This window comes from Phymastichus coffea, unplaced genomic scaffold, assembly GCF_024137745.1.
Source record: "Phymastichus coffea isolate CEN01 unplaced genomic scaffold, Cenicafe_Pcof_1.1 PCOF00007, whole genome shotgun sequence".
Lineage (NCBI taxonomy): Eukaryota > Metazoa > Arthropoda > Insecta > Hymenoptera > Eulophidae > Phymastichus > Phymastichus coffea.
This window is the reverse complement of record NW_026706818.1, coordinates 130,261-151,727: the sequence shown is the minus strand read 5'-3', so window position 1 is coordinate 151,727 and position 21,467 is coordinate 130,261. Positions and strand designations below refer to the sequence as shown.

Here is a 21,467-nt window from a genome sequence, read left to right as displayed (position 1 = left end):
GTAGATTTCTGCATCCAACAAATACCAAAATACAGGAAGAAGATTGTACACATTGACAAATTAGCAGCATATCACGATAGGTAATTCGCTTACTCTTCTCACGGTTTTTTAAACTGTATTTATTTTTCCGTGAGACATAGAACAAATGCCAGAGTAATAGACAAGGTGAGGTCCACAGCATGCTAATTCTTCACACTTGTAAAAGTCCATCACATTACACACAACTTTACACAAAAAACTCAAGGTTCAAGGTTCAAGATTCAAGATTCAAGATTCAAGATTGAAGTTTTTTAAGGCACAGACTTCTACGGAAGAATAAACTCGCTTAGAATAACCGAGATCTTAGTTCAAGATTCGAATTTTTACATTCAAGTTTTCTAAATATCTTTATAGATTGTCAGGACGATAATAAAAAAGTCGGGGATAATGTAATATATTCGATATAAACTCTCCCGAATGTTTGGATGCTAAGTACTTTTGTTTATTAGATTTAGTTATTTACTATTTTTCCAGTCAGTCGATACGACAAACTGATTCTACATACACTGTTTCTGATTTAATAAATATAGTTTAGTTTCTTTTATTAAGTTTATATTTCGTAGTAATCATTTAATAGTGACTACAACAGTATGTTAGAGTTGATAATTTTGATCCTCACCAAGGATGTTTCGCATTATAATCGCCTCCTACTATAAAGCTATTTGCTAGTATAATGAAAAAGTCAGTCCAGTTTTATTTTATAATTGGTTTGTTTGGAGGATATTAAACAGTTGATATTATTATCGGTCCATCTTTATCCTTGATGATTATACTGGTTGCCTGTAAATAGCTTTTTATAGTGTAAGTATGGATGTAGTGGTGTATTTTTGTTTGTATTATAATCGTAGAACATCTGTATGCTTTATTAAGTAGATGATTGGTTTTATGTACAGTATAGTTTGGTATATTAAGATAATTTTTGCAAGTAAATTGTGTTTCTGATATCACGATAATGTTTATATTTTCATAGATTAAAAATGCTTTTAATAAAAGGTGCCTCTATATAAGATTGTTTGCGTTTCAGATAGTGAGTTTTCGAGAGCTCATTATGCCATTTTGTTTAGTAGTACAGTTAAATGATTTAAAATTATATCCATTCTTTGCATTAACTGCTCCATTATATGCTCGAGTTTATTATTTATGTTCACTTCGTTGGTATGTATACTTAGCACTGCTTGAACAACTGTTTATTTTGATATTTCTATCTCACGCTGATCGTTTTGTTTTGATATTACCTGTGCATATGTTATGTTTGGTCTAACACTATTGTCGTTGGCATTTACATTTGAATTTGGCTTTTGATGAACTTGAATACTGTTTTGATTTAATTTTTTTTCTCGTAGTTTAGAAAATAGTTTTTACTGGGCATCCTTTATAATTTGCGGTGTAATTTTCTTTGAAATTTGCACATATTAGTCTTTTATTTTTTGTTTAATAGGACATTCTTTAATTTGATGTTGTTTAACATATTTCACACGCTTTTGTAACAATAGTTTTTTGTATGCTTATATTCTTGGCATATTTGATATTGAGGAATTTCTCTTTTAAGTTCGGTGGCTCGAATTTGATTACCGTTCTTAATAGTCGATTTAATTCATAAATTTTCTGGCTTTTATAATCATGTTCAATTTCAACTATGAAAAGCGGCAATAGTAGTTTTGTGATGTGATGCCTTATATTATAAATATTTGTTATTTTATATGCGTGTTCTATGCCTGTTTTTAATTCATCTATATCAACTAACGGATGAATGCTTCTTAAAATAACTTTGAAACCTTCATGTTCTTTGCGCTGGTAAGTGTAAAATTACATGTTGTGCTCTATCAATGCGGTAATAATTGGCAAATATTTTTCCGAAGTTGTTGATTGAATTTTAATTTTGTTTTGTCCTATCACTTTTAAGGTGTAATTTTTTTGGTTATGATATTTAGGAGATTTTCTATCGGTTTGATTTTTTCTTATTGTAAACGAAAATCGGAGGGGATTTGCTTTTCAACTTATTTGTTTTGTTGTTTTCTTCGTCACTTTAAATTTCTGTATTTTCTTGCAGTATTTCGTACCTGTTTCTTCTGTTACTTAGTCAGTAATCTGACGATCGTGTTTGTCGTTTCTTAAATTGTTGTATTTCTGAGCTCCTTCTCTGTCTTTTATTATTTACAGTTTTCCAGTTTTCAGTTTCGTTTTTATTAAAAATAGACATGTCGTTCCTTGTTTGAGTGGCTATTCCGACTGTTATTTTCTTTTGTTTTGAAGTACCATTAATGAATTTTAAACTCAACTATCATTTCACTTGATTTGCTAATACTATAGCTTTTCGAGTAGAGCACAATTTCAACACGTCTTCTCACCTCAAGGACCTGAACGCTGACTGTTCCTGGTAATGAAATTTTAAAAATACACAAATTTTTCACATCTTTTGTTTTCGAAACTAAGTTTACAAAAGATTTCCAGCATTGTGACGTTCAATCTTATCCTATGTTAAATATCTAAAGTTCAGACTCTAGGATATATTTATAATCGTGTTTCCGAGAGAAAGCCAAAAGTTGACACGCAAACGTACTTTGAAATAGCTATTGTTTCGATCGTCGAATAGCGAACATAGTGTCATTCACGCAGTTCGTTGCTTCGACGGGCCGTTTGAAATATGAATAAATATTCTTGCATCTGTCGAGAAATGGCCTGACAATGCCGCAACAAATACTTAGCCCAATTTCTAGACATTATTAATTTTATTAGGGGAGTAGATAGCCTAAGGCTACTTTTTCCTTATAAGAGAGAGGGTCTTATGAGTTGATCTCTTAGATTATTATATAGCAAAGGGAATAGTAGAGCTAACCATTGAATAATAAAATTAGATGTGAGTAAATAGCTAAGTTTTTATTCCAAACAGTGCTCACGCTGCTAAACAAGGTAGGATTGTACGTCTTTCTTGCCGCAGCGACGAGCGAAAGAGGCTCCTTTATACGTTTGGTGGCCCATACGTATTTTTAATATTTGCCCAAATTTTGAATAGGTTGGATCGCGAAATGATTCGCTCGAAATTAGAAGTTGGTAACTTAAAAAATTAAGTCGTAGGTGACGAATTTTTTAGTATAAGTCGTTTTTCAAGGAAAAATCGCCTCTTAAAGTTATAAGCGATTAAAGTTAGATAAGTGAATAACATAAAATTTACTGATAATGCGGAACATTATTTAATATTAAAGTCACCAATTTAACAAACGGATTTTGAATAATAATTAAATAACTCGCAAATTACTCTTTTTGCCATTATAAAATCAACAAACGGATGACAATCGTTATCAGTAATTTTACATGTATGTATAGTTGAATCACTATTTCGCAATGCAATTTGAATTATTAGAATTAATTATAAATTTTTTATTTATTAATAACACTGTTGAAAATCAGTTATCAAAGTGTCCAAGTCTTGCTTCTCATTGTTAAGGTGCTAGGATTGCCATTATATATTCAAATTCGCATCATATTTATTAATTGCAAAATTACTAACGATGTTTACTTGCAAATTAAATTAAGTTAACAAATGCGTATTAAATGATTACAACCTAAGATTCGAGATTAGCGCAATGAAATTGACTGAAAAAATGCTTTTGTTCGTTAAAAAAATTTTGCAATTATTGATTTTACACGTAAACAATAAATGTCTCACGCTTCTGACGTCACGCTCCTTATATGGTCTTGATTTTAATGAATTGCCCTAACACACTTATGTGTACACGCGAGATAGCGCCGTAGTTTTGATAACGCTTTTCCTCAGCTTTCCTATGCATGACAGGTAGCAGTTTAGTGGTTGGAAACGAAAAAAAAATTAAATCAGACTGGACCGTTACAGTATGTAATTATGTTGGAACCTTAGTAACCAGTAAAAAGAATATTTAGATTTAACGTATATATGATTCCCGGATCAACCTTTACCTGGAGTTGTCCAAAACAGCGCTTCAAATGTTTAACTTTTCCATTATGTACGTACATGAATTTTTTTTTTCAAAAACTATAAGCTTATAGAAAAAGTACCAAGAAAGAAAATGTTCTTGGAATTATATAAGGAATACAATGGAATTTTTGAAAAGGATTTTAAGAATATTTTTTGTTTTTGCTGTTGATCAATTTTTGTAAAATCAAAAAATTGCTCAAAAAATCCGAAAAAATTCTCATATATTCTTTAGATAATTATTAGAATCGGGGGAAGAACGTAAATTTTGAAAACTTTAAATATATAAGTATATTATAAAAGTATATTGAAAGAGCAAACATAATTTTTTTGCAAAAAGCATATTAGTTTATTTAAAGTAGATGATGATGTGGCTGGTATACAAGCCTACTCAGCATAACAGTCAAGATTGACGCCAGAAGTGTGATAACTAAAGGTTAAATATGGCAAACGAATTGATTTAAAGTCGATGATTAGGAGATATATTTGTAGTTTGCATTATTTAAAGAGGTTTCGAATGAGAATAGCTATAACGGTCTAAGTCCGCTATATGTCGAGAGGATCCCGATGAGGGAAAGATAGTAATTGCTAATCTCATCGTCAGTTTTGCGAAAACTGATTCTACAGTACAGATATATGTCTAAGAAAAACTTTTTAACTCCTGGCTGTTTTACAAAATTTCATCAAAATAATTAAAAAACTTACTTTTGTAACGGATATTTAGTGACCGTTCCCGTCTGGGTAGTTTGGGGCCGTCCGCACAAATTATTTATTCGGGGATTGGGGAAGCAAAAGACGTTCCCACGACTGAATAACGTGTCGAGCATAAACACGTTAAATGCACAGATTCGAAGTCGGGATGAGGAGTGATACAGCGGCGAATAAGCACAACAGCGGATTAACACACTAATCCTTTAATCGTCAACAATCGATTACAATACGGCGATCTTACGCCTATACACTACGAGCGGCATAATAACAAATCCTAACGCGAAGGTGAGTCGGTGGCTGATCAGCCTGCCGATTCCCTATCTAAAACTAAATGTTACAACAAATGCCCGACAAAACACTCTCCGCCGTTAATCTATCAACGGGGTAGCCAGCAGATCTGCCGCGCTACCACCCATAAGCTGGCGCCCAAACATGCAAGAGAGAGAGAGAGAAACAAGAGAAAAACACAGCACCGACCTCGATCTTCAGCCTCTTCGACGGTTGGAACGTTCTGCAGTGTGACGTCGCTGGTGCGCTCCTTCTCACTGATCGTCTCGCTGATGTTTGTTATTGTAGCTGTTTATCTTCTTGCTCGTCCTCTCGTTCGCTTCACAATACTGCTGCCTCAATCCGTTGTTCCACTCAATGATTGCTGCTGTCGTTGTTTTCCTTTTTATTGGTTGCTCGGTATTGCGGCAACGTAGAAACTGCTCGCGCGCGCACCCGCGCACCGGGCGTGTCTCCGAAAACGAACAATCGTCGACGAGATCGCGAGGCTAACTTCGGAAAAACCGTGACCTTCGGTTCAATCCGAGCGCGCGACTTCCTCTGCTTATAGCCTAGTAGAGACTCTCGAATTTTCCGCGATTCGAGCGCTCATTCTCTCTCTCTCTTCCTCTTCTTCTGCGCTATCTCTATCACTCCAGCCGTTAGCTCAGTCCATGTACAGCACCTCGTAAACAAAAATCCAAACATGAGTATGTGTACCACACACACACACTCTCCACTTGGCGCGTCGCACGGACATTTGCGAGAGCCAGACGGACAAAATCGGCCTAGCTGAGATTCTCCGTTACACTTTATACAATAACTTTGGCTTAACAATACTATATTTAACAGTATCTATTGTTTTTTTCTAGAATTTATGTTTATATATTAGTTTTATGTACTATTTTTATTTTTGAAATGAAGTAAAAGTCGTCTTGTTAAATTGCTCTGTATGAATTTGCTTACACGGTTTTCAAGAAAATTGATTCTTCGTTTATTCATACAGTGCACTTTTTTCTATTATAATTAAATTAGTTTATAAAATTTTTTTAAATATTTAAAAATAAAATATTAAACTTTGCAATTAATGGTTTGGTTTTTTTCAGAACGTCGCGAAGATGACAACGATTGTGGTAATGAAATAAAACAAGAGATAGAACATGATCAAGATTTAGATAATGATCAAGAACAAGAACAGGATCAAGAAATAGAAACTGAAGATACAACTTGTTCGTTATGTTCTTTTCAAGCATCTACAAGTAATGAACTCAAAAACCACCTGCAAGATAGACATGTTCATAAAAATAACGAAATTAACACGACTTTCAAAGATGAATTGAACTTAGAACTGTTATGTCCTCTGTGCCAAGATAGTTTCAAACATCGTTCTGATTTAGAAAAACATGTAATGCAAATTCATTCTGTAAACACTGATGGGTTACAAAGACTTTTACACCTTGTAGATCAAAGTCATTGGTTAAATATCAATCCTCCAAATTCAAATGCGTCAATATCTTGCCGTACATCTCAACTTCTTATGCCCAGTAAATCTCAGGAAGAGGAAAACCTAGAGCAAATAATTGGCGAAGAAGAAGAGATATCAAAGTGTAATATTTGTCAAAGAATATGCAGATCAGTAAAAGAACTTCAATTACACCATCGAGAATCTCATTCAACAGTTATGCCATCTCTTGCTGTTAGTGAAAAACATGTTTATAAATATAGATGTGGTCAGTGTAGTCTCGCTTTTAAAACATTAGATAAACTACAACAACATGCACAGTATCATGCTATCCGAGATGCTACCAAATGTAGTATATGTTGTCGTTCTTTCCGATCTGTGCAGTCACTTCATCGTCATTTGGAAACAGCTCACTTAGAACTGCAAGAAGATGAATTGGCACAATACAAGCAAAATCTAATAAGTTCTCATCCTTTATTACAGGCACTGACGGAAGAAGCTCTTCGACAACAAGGATTATTTAGTAATGAACATATTCATGAAGATGAATCAAAAGCTGGTGACGATGACGATAACGATCTTAGTGATTTACCACCACTGCGTAAAGAACATCAATTATTAGAAGAATATCTTAATAGTCAATCCATAGCCGAAGATTCCTACAATGATCCTGAACGAAAATTTAAATGTCACAGGTGTAAAGTTGCTTTTACAAGGCAATGTTATTTAACTGGACACAACAAAACACTGTTGCACAGAAAAGGTGAAAAAATGCCTTATCCCATGGAAAAATATTTAGATCCAAACAGACCATACAAATGTGATGTATGTAAAGAAAGTTTCACGCAAAAAAATATCTTGCTTGTGCATTATAACAGTGTTAGTCATTTGCATAAACTAAAAAGAGCTATGCAAGAACAAGGCAATAATAATACTGTCATAACTGTTGCACCTTCCGTAAGCCCAACTGAGTCAAGTGATAGTCAGCTGGAATCAGATAAAAAGCCTTATAAGTGCAATATTTGCAAAGTTTCTTATTCTCAAGGGAGTACTTTAGATATACACAAAAGAAGTGTTCTCCATCAAACACGAGCTAGTAAAATTCATGATCTGACCATCACTGGACAAATAGACTTAACAAAACCATTGATCGAACAACCTACGTCAAATCCTAATAGTCCATCTTGTGGTAATAATCTAGAAAGTAATACTTCCATGTTTTCTTGTTCAAAATGTAGTGCTCTTTTCATTACTCAAGAGCAGCTGTCTAATCATCAACAAATGTACTGCATTTTTAGTAACCCACTAGCACTTTTTCAACAAATCACAGCATCTCAGAAAGAATTAATATCACCATCAAAAACTCCACCTCCATCAGTATCGTCAACTGGATTATCTGAAAAAAATATACGATCACCAAGTTCTTTGAGTATTCTGACTTCTCAAGATATGTTTTATCAACCAAAACACAAAACTTCACAAATATACAAGCATTTACTTGAAAGTTTCGGCTTTGATTTAGTCATGCAGTTTAACGAGAATCATCAAAGAAAGCAAAGGAAAGAAGGAGAAGAAAATGTAACTTCATATCGAATGCCAATTCAAGAGTCTATAAATACAGATTATCAAAATCGAATTATTGAAAATCAACTTTGCCATGAAAAAGAACAAGATCAATATGATATTGGTGATGAAGACATTATTCCAGAAATTAAAAAAAGTACTTGTCAACATTGCAATAAGGACTTTAGTAGTGTATGGGTTCTCAAAGCGCATTGCGAAGAAGTTCATCGTGATTTAGTTCCGCGTGAATTCCTTGAAAAATATGCACAACAGTTTAAATGTGAATATGAAAAGAAGACTGTCATTGTGACGGCTGCAACATCATCGTCAACAACGACTGGACCTATCAGTAGTATACCAACATTATTTCATATTCAGGACACCTTATCAGAGAACAAAGAAAAAGATGATTCATCAGAGAACAAAGAAATAAACAATAAATCACCAGAAGCAACTTCTACCACACCAAATACTACACCAGCATTAAGTAATACACCCGTATCGAGTACAGGTTCAGTAACACCTACAGTTTTAAGCAACATTCCTCAAAATCCCATTCAACATCAACAAGCTCACTTAACATTAGCTCAACATATGTCTGAAGTACAAGCTGCGTGCATTAATGCATTAGCAGCATCACATCTACAACAGCAACTCCATCAGTATCCAAGTTTGATGATGAGTATGATGGGGTTACCAATGGGCATCAACGTACCAGCGTTAGCAGCAATGAATTTGCAACCTCCCTTGGTACCAATGATGTTACCACCCCAAAATTTCGATGGAAGTAATATTGCTTATGTTTCTTCACCAACACAGTCTGATTTACTTACAAAACAGCATCTTAATGTACAGCATTCACAACAAGCTGCTTCGGTAAGTAACTAAATAAAAAATATATCTATTAATCTTAAATTACTTTAATTGTAGTTTTGTGTTTTTTCCATTTTCAATAAAATTATCAATTTACAAAAAGTTTTAAATGATGAAAGTTGTGACTACGTTTATACAATAGAAAATTACATTGCATGAAGATATAATCAACAAATTAATTTTTTTTTTTTGGTAAACAACGTACAATTTTAGCATTAACATATATAGAGTTAAGTGATCTCGTATAGGTCGCAATTTTATTTTGTATCTATGCTATTCTGTTTGATCTCATGTATTTCTCAACATTCAATAATAGTTCCATTGCTTCAAAATTAGAAATGTTCTATCAATCTAATTAATTAACAAAATTTAAAACAATTATTTTCACCTACATTAGATATTCATAAAAGTCTCATAAATTTTGTAAATGCTTTTCACTGTCATAGGCTATTAAGAAACGAATGTTAGCTTTAAAATTTATTATAAAAAATTATATTACAATATTAAAAATGATAGTACTGATTTAAAATATAATATATAAATAAAAATATAATAGTCTTTTATCAAACTCGTTATACAATATTAGTTGACTCTATCTTTAACTCTTTACTTCATATATTTCTTTTATATATATTTTTTTTGAGATAATTTATATATTTATATATAAATACACTTCTCGCATAAATGAAAGGAACAAAAACAATTTGTAATTTTTTTGCCAATTTTCAACAGTCTGTATTTCAGTGAGAAATTGTCGTACAGGAAATGAAAAATATAGCTTTTGAAGCTTGAAAACTTTAGATTTTGAATCATTTTGTTACAAATTTTTCGTAACACCTGTAGCCATGCAATTCATGGATAAAGCACAAAACAAAAATTTTCCAAAATTTTTACCTTACTATTTTACTCTACGGGCATGAAAAAACTTTTTCGAGCTAGATCAATGCATAGGTGGCATAGCCTGTTCATTCAGCTTCAATTTGATTTTTGCGGGAGTCAGATACGATCATTTGTCTTCGAGATATCGAATTTTGAATGCAAAAGGATCTTTTTTCACTCAATTGCCGATATCTCTGAAACTACTGGTCGCCCAGCGAACGGACAGAGGATTTCGTTTTTTGCAGAAGATTTTCTACAAAAATCTGTCATGGTTGATTGGAAAAAAAATTTTTTTTTTCGTTTTCAAGACAAATAAGGTTTTTGATTGATTACTGATTTACCGCCGGCATTAGCGTTATCCAAAGCATACCATGTGGAAGTTGCACGGTCGGATTTACGCTTCTTTTGTGCTTACGCGCGTGTGTTAGATTCTTTGGAAAAAATGAGACCCCGTGGTTCGTCAGCTCAACAGTATTTTACGACTCCAAATTCATTTTCTAAAGTGTGTAATGTGTTTAGTATCGAGTGTTCGCGCCTCTACTCCTAATTACAGCTTGCAACCTTTGTCGCATATTTGAAATGCAATTTCGGATCATCCATTGAGGGATCTGATACCATACTCTTATCAGAGCGTTCTCTAACCCTGCTAAATTATTCAGATGGGGATAATTTTGACGCAATCGACGGTCCAATATGTCCCAGACATGCTCTATGGGATTCAGATCAGGACTCATTGCAGGATGCCTCACAATCTAATGTTATTCCTCTGAAAGAATTGATAGGTGATATTCACTGTGTGAGGCCTAGCAATATCTTGCATAAAAATAAATCCTCTCCTGTTTCTTGCTAACGGTAACACGAGAGGTTGCAAGATTTGGTCAATGTAACGCCTAGCATTGAGAATATCTCGAACAATCACTAAAGGAGTACGAGAATCCCGTGAAATTGCAGCCCAAACCATCACCGATCCTCCACCGTAAGCAGCTATGGGACGAATGAAATGTTCTTGATAATGTTGACCTGTACGACGCCAAGCTGGGGGTCTTCGGTCTTTACCATGCAGGCAAAACCGAGACTCGTCAGAAAAAAAGCGGTTCCAATTTCTCATTGACCAGTTCACATGGTTGTAAGCGTACTGCAGACGAACTCTACGGTGTGCAACGGTCAACATCAGTCCACGGGCAGCAGTTCGAGCACGGAGTCCAGATTCGCGAAAACGATTTCTAACCGTCGATCGAGAAAGGTTTCGCGGCTGTCGTTGTTGTTGTTGTCACTGTTGACGATTCGGGAAGTTTCGAACAATGACGTTTGCTGGAGCAAAAGGGTCTTGGATGGCCTGTCGAATGATTGCTCAGTCATCTCGACTAGTCGCTGCTCGATGTCGTTCTTGTCCAGCACGTTGTTGGTATCCATTTGTTTCCCGGAATCGGTTGTACGTACGAGGTAAAACCAAAGCACTTACGCCGAGTTCTTCACCAACTTGTCGATATCTGTACCCCTCCTGAACAAAGGTCATTAGCCGAGCGACTTCTGGGGCAGATAAATGTCGCCTGGGATGCATTATGGGATAAATTGGAATTTAAAAGCTACGGTGAGTAATTTCGTTAAAAATAATAATGAAAAAACTGTTGATTGGTTTTTATTACCAGAAGTCGAAAAGTTTTGAAAAAAACTGTTTTGTGTCACGTAATAGCTCTGTAGAAAACGTAAAAAATTTATCGCTCAGAATTTTGCGCAATGAGTACCATGGGCACCTTTTGGATATCGACTTTAATTCTATTCAATAAAATTTTTTTTAGGAAAAAAAGGTTTGAATATGTCCATAGCATCAACGAGGTAAGCCAGAAATGGCCAGGTCAGAAATAAAAAAAAAATAAATTTTTTTTTTAATTTAAAAAATTTTTTTTATTTAACTTTACAAAAAATAAATTAGCGGGAAGTTACAGGGATGGCCTTTAGGGTGAGCCGTTTTTCACATTTTTTGTTGTTGATTTTTTCGATATTTTTTTAAGAAAATTTTACGTTTTTTTTTTTTCAATTTTTTTAGATTTTTTTTTTCGTTAATCAATCTTGAGAAAACTCAAAATTGAGTAAAAAGTCGAAAAAAATGAAATTGTTGATTTTTAAAAAGATTAAGTCAAGTTTAAGGAATTAATATCTTGTTCCCTTCATTTTTTCAAAATTTCAATCAATCGGTCCAGGAAAACCGCTGAACCAATCGATCTAAAAATTTAGGGGAGTCTTTGGGGTACGTTAGACTGTTGTAAAATTTTTTTTAACATAAGTTTTTCCTCCAATATTGCCGAAGATACAGTTGATTAATCAAAAAAAGGGAAATTGGCACTTTTTTGCTCTTTTTTCACGTTAACGTTACAGGTGGAAAAAATTTTTTTTTCCAATCAACCATGACAGATTTTTGTAGGAAATCTTCTACAGAAAACGAAATCCTCTGTCCGTTCGCTGGGCGACCAGTAGTTTCAGAGATATCGACAATTGAGTGAAAAAAGATCCTTTTGCATTCAAAATTCGATATCTCGAAGACAAATGGTCGTATCTCACTCCTGCAAAAAGCAAATTGAAGCTAAATGAACAGGCTATGACCTATGCATTGATCTAGCTCGAAAAAATTTTTTTTCATGCCCGTAGAGTAAAATAATAAGGTAAAAATTTTGGAAAATTTTTGTTTTGTACTTTATCCATGAATTGCATGGCTACAGGTGTTACGAAAAATTTGTAACAAAATGATTCAAAATCTAAAGTTTTCAAGCTTCAAAAGCTATATTTTTCATTTCCTGTACAATTTCTCACTGAAATACAGACTGTTGAAAATTGTCAAAAAAATTACAAATTTTGTTTTTTCCTTTAATTTATGCGAGAAGTGTATAATAATATAAATTAATATCTCTTATTATATAACAAGGCAATAATAATACTGTCATAACTGTTGCGCCTTCCGTAAGCCCAACTGAGTCAAGTGATAGTCAGTTGGAATCAGATAAAAAGCTTTATAAGTGCAATGTTTGCAAAGTTTCTTATTCTCAAGGGAGTACTTTAGATATACACAAAAGAAGTGTTTTCTATCAAACACGAGCTAGTGAAATTCATGATCTGACCATTACTGGACTTAAATAGACTTAACAAAACCATTGATCGAACAACCTACGTCAAATCCTAATAGTCCATCTAGTCCATCTATCCATCTATCCGAATACTGCAAAAAAATTTTTTTTATGCCCGTAGAGTAAAATAATAAGGTAAAAATTTTGGAAAATTTTTGTTTTGTACTTTATTCATGAATTGCATGGCTACAGGTGTTACGAAAAATTTGTAACAAAATGATTCAAAATTTAAAGTTTTCAAGCTTCAAAAGCTATATTTTTCATTTCCTGTACAATTTCTCACTGAAATACAGACTGTTGAAAATTGTCAAAAAAATTACAAATTTTGTTTTTTCCTTTAATTTATGCGAGAAGTGTATAATAATATAAATTAATATTTCTTATTATATAACAAGGCAATAATAATACTGTCATAACTGTTGCGCCTTCCGTAAGCCCAACTGAGTCAAGTGATAGTCAGTTGGAATCAGATAAAAAGCCTTATAAGTGCAATGTTTGCAAAGTTTCTTATTCTCAAGGGAGTACTTTAGATATACACAAAAGAAGTGTTTTCTATCAAACACGAGCTAGTAAAATTCATGATCTGACCATTACTGGACTTAAATAGACTTAACAAAACCATTGATCGAACAACCTACGTCAAATCCTAATAGTCCATCTAGTCCATCTATCCATCTATCCGAATAGTGCAAAAAAATTTTTTTCATGCCCGTAGAGTAAAATAATAAAGTAAAAATTTTGGAAAATTTTTGTTTTGTGCTTTATCCATGAATTGCATGGCTACAGGTGTTACGAAAAATTTGTAACAAAATGATTCAAAATCTAAAGTTTTCAAGCTTCAAAAGCTATATTTTTCATTTCCTGTACGACAATTTCTCACTGAAATACAGACTGTTGAAAATTGTCAAAAAAATTACAAATTTTGTTTGTTCCTTTAATTTATGCGAGAAGTGTATAATAATATAAATTAATATTTCTTATGCCCTTCACACTACCTAACCCATTAACGCCCAGGTGATCAGAATTTTTACTAAATTTTCAACGTGTTTATTTATTATGTTAGCGGACCAAAAAAATAATGCAATATCTCTATTCCTACGTGAAATTTGATGATATTTCAGAATTTGAGCTCGAAATTTCGATTAGACACCAAGAAAAAAAATATGGCAGATTGGAACGTAAAAACGTGAAAATTTTTGAAAAAAAATTTTTTGCGTACTATTTATTACAATAATATCGCAAAGGTATCAACTTTTTACTATGATCAGAGGTGATCATGGCACTTGAACATTAAGAAGAATTTTTTTCAGAAAAATTCATCGTCGTGTTATTCCAAAATGGCGACGAGAATAAAAAAATTTTATAAAAATCTTAATCTATTGCTTTCTTAAAAACTATAAATTTTAGAAAAAAATGTCTACGAACAAAAATGTCTTAAAATTAGTCAAAGAATACTGTTAAATTTTTTCAGAATTTTTGGAAACAATTTTGATTTTCGAAAATTTCAAAAAATCAAATTTTTGAAAAATACGTAAAAATTTTTTGGCTGTTAGTGTAAGATGTAGGTGCATGCACGTCGGAGCGCATGCGTAATTGAAAGTGTGATGTGTCTCAGTAAAAGATTTGGTGCGGTGTGAGGTAGCCAGGCTGACACTCGGCGGTCGGTAAGGAAGAAAGCGTTTCGTCCCGATGCTATCGGTTGGACTCGTCAGTGAGGCTTGACGGCCGGTAACATCTGCCTCATACGCTCGAAGTACGTGAGTCGCTATGCAGACTTATATATTCAGCGAGCGTATGTCTTGCCGCTCGTGGCTGACCGATGCCATCTCGATGGGGATGGTCGAACCGTGGGAACGCCACATCACTCCCCCCTTAGTGACGAGGCGGGGGCTCGAGTCACGATAAGAGAAGAGGAGCGGGCAAGAGAGAGAAAGATTTGAAGGCAGATGAGGACGGGTGATAGTAGAGGAGGAACAACCGTGCGAGAGGGGATGTGCGAGCCGCGTTGCGTGGGCTTCTCCGTTGGACATCCTGCTCGGTGATAGCTCCCACGATAGGTGGCGGTGAGCGATGCGCCCTATGAAGGTTGGAGGTGTTCCTGCGGGGCCTAGTGGGCCAGCAAGCTCTACTAAGATCAGAAGGTTTGATTGTTGCGTGATCACATCACGGTCGGGGTCACCACTTTGGCTGTTAGTGTAAGAAGTAGGTGCATGCACGTCGGAGCGCATGCGTAATTGAAAGTGTGATGTGTCTCAGTAAAAGATTTGGTGCGGTGTGAGGTAGCCAGGCTCACACTCGGCGGTCGGTAAGGAAGAAAGCGTTTCGTCCCGATGCTACCGGCTGGACTCGTCAGTGAGGCTTGACGGCCGGTAACATCTGCCTCATACGCTCTAAGTGCGTGAGTCGCTATACAGACTTATATATTCAGCGAGCGTATGTCTTGCCGCTCGTGGCTGACCGATGCCATCTCGATGGGGATGGTCGAACCGTGGGAACGCCACAATTTTTTGAAAAAAATTGAGTGTTCCTTTACTAATTTTACGATTTTTTGGCCCTTAAAAATTTTTTCGTAGTCTATAGGTTTAGAGAAAAAATTTTTTCTTGAATTGTACATAAAATTTTGTTTCTATCTACCACTGCAAAATTCACGAACAAATTCGTACATCATTTCACTTATGCGTAGATAGATATATTCTATACAATTTTTATTTTATATACAGGCGTGCGTGCCTTTTCAATTATTTGAAACCTTTTTTCCCGTCGAAATGAAACAATATATAATTGCTGCTTCTAAAGAGAATAATTATAATCTGAAATTACAAAATCTTGACACTCATGGTATAGTTATTTTAAAATTATTCAATAAAAGAAAGTCTCAGAGAGGTTATTAGTTATTTGACCCACTGTTATCTAGTGAAATTGTTTCTTCTACAATGACTCGTGGTAAGTTTAAACAAATCAAATCTAAAATAAAATATTCAAAAGCTAAAGACAAGGATTAAAACGATTGAGGGTTTCAATTTTTTTTTCTTATTATTATTTCGTTGAAAAGAAAAATTATAAAGTTGAAAATTGGTATATAGGTATAGTTAGTTATACTGATCCAAAAAATAATTTATCCATATTTTTTGCGAACAGCATAATTTTTATTCCTTAGCCGAGAAATACCTTGTAGATAGTCGGCAAAATAGATCGTGTTCGATTTAGCCATACTTTACCGTACTGTACTGTTCGCTCCCCATATAATCCAATTCTTAATGACCACTGTATAATACGGTATGGTTAATCTTATACCTTGGCTCTTATTTATTGGGTTATATGGAAAGCGAACGGTACAGTACGGTATAGTACGGCTAAATCAAATACGACTATTGTTTTGGTTTCTGACAATGCCTGGAATGATATTTTATTATTAATTCATTATTTCTTATTATTTATTATTGCAGTATTAAAATTTTTCAACTTGCACTTTATTATTGTATATTGAAATATTGATAAATGCTGTACTTGATCGTGAAGGTAAATTAAAGAAAAGGAAAACAAAATGTCATTTCGTTGGCGGATTTTCTAACCTCATCAGAAATTTTATAAACAAAAGAAACAACGAACAAAACGATTATTTAATTTGCCGTAATTTAATTATTTAATTTAAGTCGAATAGTTTCGCTATTACCTTTATTCGATCAATCCATAGGATTGGATGTATGAATAAACGAGATAAAGGAATAACTTCGAAAAGGCTTTATTATGGTACTTATATGTGGATAAAAAGTTGTACTCGATTATGAAGGCTAAGTCAAAAAAGAATTTAAAACCATAAGTTGACGTTCCGTTGGTGGATTTGCGAACCTCTTCAAAATTTCAATGAATCAGAGAAACAACAAAACAAAACAAAACAATAATTTAATTTGGCGCACATTACAAAGATTTGATAGTTACGTTTACATGATATTAATGGTGGAAACCCGTTCTGTCAGAACAATAATATATTGTCTACTGGACATAGGAAGTAATTTTGGTTTACACATTAAATTAGCCTTTCACGGAAAGCCGTAGTAATAGGATTATGTATTTGCTTTAAATTTCTAACATCCGCTTTCTTTCAAATAATTATTTCACTTTCAATATGGATCCTTTCAATTATTAGCCATTTTATCCACTGTAAGAAAAAAGTCTGAACTTTATTCCAATCAAACTAATGAGCAAACTGTGTCATGTACATATTAATCACCACGACAACATTTTGATTCCTTTTATGTTCATCAATTCGGATTTTTAGCGCCCGTTTCGTCTCATCCACATATGATGCTTTGCAAAACCGAATATTTTAGCTTATATACAACGTTCGTGTTCTCCAGTTTTAGAATGGGGTCGTTCTCTAATTTAATAATTGTATACTGTTGTCCTTTTCACAATAGGAATCGTACGGATGTTATATTGTTTGAAATTCGACGCAATAACATGAAAACTTTGGTTTCATATGGAACACAAACAGTATCCGTTATTTGCTGTATGCTATTATCATTGATATTGATGTTCTGTGTGTTCTGTGTTATGTATTGTAATTTTTTAATACGTTGACTTGTTCTATAAAGTCAATAATGAATTCATTATTTTTCAATATTTTCACGATTTTAATGTTATGATCGAAACGTTTGTCGGGTAATAAAACGGCTACGTCAACAAAGTTACAAACAATGTTTTCTTTAAATAGACAGGATTATTAAAGGGAAAGTGGATTACACGACCTAATGCTATTTCTTTTTTAAGTCAATTTGTAATTACTTTTCTTTTATCTGTCATAATCGTTATGTCTAGAAAGTTAAATTTATCATTTGTTTGAATTTGTGAAGTAAATAGCAATAAATTTTTATCATAGGAGTTGAATACTTTCTTTACATCCGCAATCTGATTGTATTTTACGATCAAAAATGTGTCGTCCACATATCTATAAGAAACTTTAGGCGTGAACTTATATTCATGTTTAAGTCGAGCAAGATAATCACTCGCCAAATCATTCATAACAATATCTGCAAACAGAGGAAAAAATCTGAAGAAATTGTTTTCATATATCGTAGGATTAGGATCAAAATTCAATTTATAGACAAACCTCATAAAAAATGATATATTATTAAATCCAAAAATTAGGATATATTGAATAATTTAGAGTTCGATAAAGATTCGAAAAATAAAATCAGATCTGATGTCCCAAAAGGTGATCCATTTATACCCATCATTACATTAGTTAATAGACCAATGTATATGTTAGCAAACATTTTACACAATGTCTTAAAAAATATGTTACACTTCCAAAATCACATTTAGATAGCAGTTTTTAATTTGTAGAAAAACTTGCTGATATTCTATTGGAACCATATTATGTTTTCGTTTCGTTAGATGTGTTATTGTAATTTACGAATGTTCCTTACAAATTGGTAGTAATTAGTTTGGACGGCAAAATATAATCCATTTCACATAACTGTAAGATTTTCTTCGAGATTAGAGTAAAACGTACAACATTTTTATAAGAAAACAATTTGATGGATTTGTCCAATTTTCCTGTGTTTGCAAATATTGTTATAGATAATGTAGAGAATAATTATCTTACACGACTTAAAAATTCATATAATTGCACAACCAAAGTTTCTTTGAGATATACTCGTATGGATGCCATTGTTTTCATTGTAAAACACATTCAAATGAAAGATGTAATGAAATTTTTTAACTTCTATGATAAAAATTTGCAAATTACTTCAGAAATCGAAACAAATGAATGGTAAATTTAATTTACTAGACATAACGATTATGAGAGATAAAATAAAAGTAACCACAAATTGGCATAAAAAAGAAGTAGCATCAGGTCGTGTAATCCACTTTCACTCTAACCATCCTCTCAATTCGAAGAAAAACATTGCTTATAACTTCGTTGAACAAGCAATTTTATTATCTGACAAATGTTTCCATGTAATAATAGAATAGAAATCGTAAAAAATATTACAAAATAATGGCTATCTTATTGACTTTATAGAATGACATACAAGTTAACGTATTGAAAAATTACAATACATAAAACAGAACACACAGAACAACAACAGTGATGACAATAGCATACGGCATATAAAGGATACCGTTTGTATTCCATAATCAAGTTTATACATTATTACATTTAACCTCAAACAGTATAACATCTGAACGATTCCAATTAGAAAAAGAACAATATCGACAATTGAAAAATTGAATAAAAACTCAACTCTAAAACTGGAGAACACTAACGTTATGTATAAAATTATATGTAGAGTTTATAATGTGATATGGGCAAATCCACGGAACTTTTAACTTTTGTGAAATAGCCATAACACTGCAATTATTGTAGCTATGTGAAATTGTAAGCAAATACCCGCGTGAAAATAAAAAGTATTGGCAATGTATCTCGCATATATTGGCAAAAAGTATCGCAGATGTATTGGGAATATATTGGCGATAGCTATGGGAATACAATTGCCAACAGCTGCCTTGATTACGATTAGCAATATGTTGCCAATAGTTCCTAAGTGAGCCTTAATTTTTGATTCTATTGGCAATGTATCGATAATAGTTTATATATTTTTTTATTACAATGTTTCCCTAATGCGTTGGCAATATGTTGCCAATAGTTCATATGAATATTATCTACCAATGCTTTGGCAATCCATTGGTAATGGTTTATATGAAAGTTTCTTGACTTTTGGAAATATATTTCTAATAGTTATCCAAATATTTCGATTTTTTTACAACAAACAAAAATAACTAATTCTATTAAAATACTGTCATTTTATTAATACTTTCTTTCTTATAATTTTTTTTAATTATTAATAAATTTGATACAAAATATAATTTAACAGGACACTAGAACTCATCTAAGTTATTTAAAATGAAAAAAAAATCAGTATTATTTTGGGTGCCGGATTGAACGACACATCAGATTTACTACCGTTGTGAATTTTGCGGGGGAGAGGCCTTTTTCACACTTCTTGTTGACATAGTCTGAAAATGGAAATAAACGTATTTTCAACGTTAGTTGGTACATGATTAAAAATTATGAATATTGCACATAAAAATTAATCGCATTTACATTCGACGCAGTCTGCAATGTCGATAGGTATCGGCTCATGTCTTTTGGAGTGTCCTCGAGCACACATATTTTTCAAATTTTTCACTCCAATTAGAATTTTCAGTAAGCGCCTCGTCATTTCTTCTGGTTTGTTTTTCCATCTGTAGACGCACGTCAAATCAACTTTTTTAATCCAGACTTCAGGGAAATCGTCGCAAATCAACACTTTCCCTACTCCTGATCGTCGGCATTTAGTTAACGGATCTTCATTTTCCTGAGAAAATTTATATTATTATTTTATAATTTAACACTTACTTCTTTTTCTTAAAATATTTATAGCCTATTGCATTTAATTTACTTCGTCGCTTTCGTAAACTGGTTGTGTGTTTCGTTGCTGAATTTGCCTGCGTATCTGAAACCATAATTGAAAATAAGAGACTGATTTTGGTACTTAGAATTGAACATTAGTTAATTCGGGGATTACTTGATTTCTATCAGAACGGTTTCCTATTTCTTGATGTAGCGAGTTATGAATGTGATTGGGTTGCTGAAAAATTATTCATTCATGAGAAAAATCGAAATACGAATGAAATATTAATATAATAGCATATTTATGCTGAGATTTTATTTTAAATACTTGCCAAAGCTTCTTCCATGTGATTATCTACACGTTTGGGAGATTGGCTGTTATCATCAACCTCTTCATCAGAGTCATAGCCATTGATTTCCTTTGATTGTATTCCGGTATTCAAAAGCTGTCCACGTTGGCTGTCACCGATAATTTGACTTATAGGTAAAGGTGTGCTGTTATACAAAATTGGGCTATGATGCAAAGGTGTACTGGGAATAGCCTCATTGTTCCGTCAATGAGCTTTACTTGCCGACGGTCTATTGCTGTTTTCTTCTGCGTGATTATTTTCTTTCTTTAAAAAAAATTAATAATTATATCTTGTTCTCTACATAAAAATAAATACGTTTACGAGTCAAGCCAACTTTTCACGAAAGCTTAACTACCATATATTTACATGAGCTGTATTTATTGATTACCGACGGATTCACCTTTTTCGTAGTCCAGTCATATATGCTGTCCCAGTGCTTTTTCCTGCTTCGTTTTGGTGGAAGCACTGTTTCAACTGTGCTTTCTTCTTCGTCCTCATCATTGCTCACACATCCTTCTTCAGATTCATCATCACTTTGTAATAAACAATTGTCATCATCTACATTCTGTGATAAACAAAGAATTCATACTATATATCTTTACAAAATAAAAATACTTATAATTGGCATCGACGCTTCTTATTACTTACGCCTGTTGATTGTTTACTCGACTTGTTCGAAAAGTTTTGCTGGCTTATATCCCTATTTAACTCCGAAATTACATCTACTGCTTTTTGACAACGATTGTCGAAAATATTTTTAGTGTTCAATAACACATTATTTTTTGTGATAATTTTATCATCTCTTTTCCTTTTTTCTAATTTGTCTTTTCCTTTTAAGTAATTTCTTTCTGCTTCG

The 21,467-nt window shown here is 33.2% G+C and overlaps 1 protein-coding gene across 1 annotated transcript in view; it reads left to right on the top strand.

Annotated features, from left to right (window-relative positions):
- The window catches only part of LOC131669114 (zinc finger homeobox protein 4), a gene marked incomplete at its 3' end in the record, with an annotated part of 333,820 nt that overhangs the window by 212,184 nt on the left and 100,169 nt on the right, over window positions 1–21,467 (top strand). Inside the window, exon 4 of the mRNA XM_058943756.1 lies at window positions 6,073–8,867. Within this exon, the coding sequence (XP_058799739.1) occupies window positions 6,073–8,867 (2,795 nt within the window). The remainder of the gene's footprint in view (window positions 1–6,072; window positions 8,868–21,467) is intronic.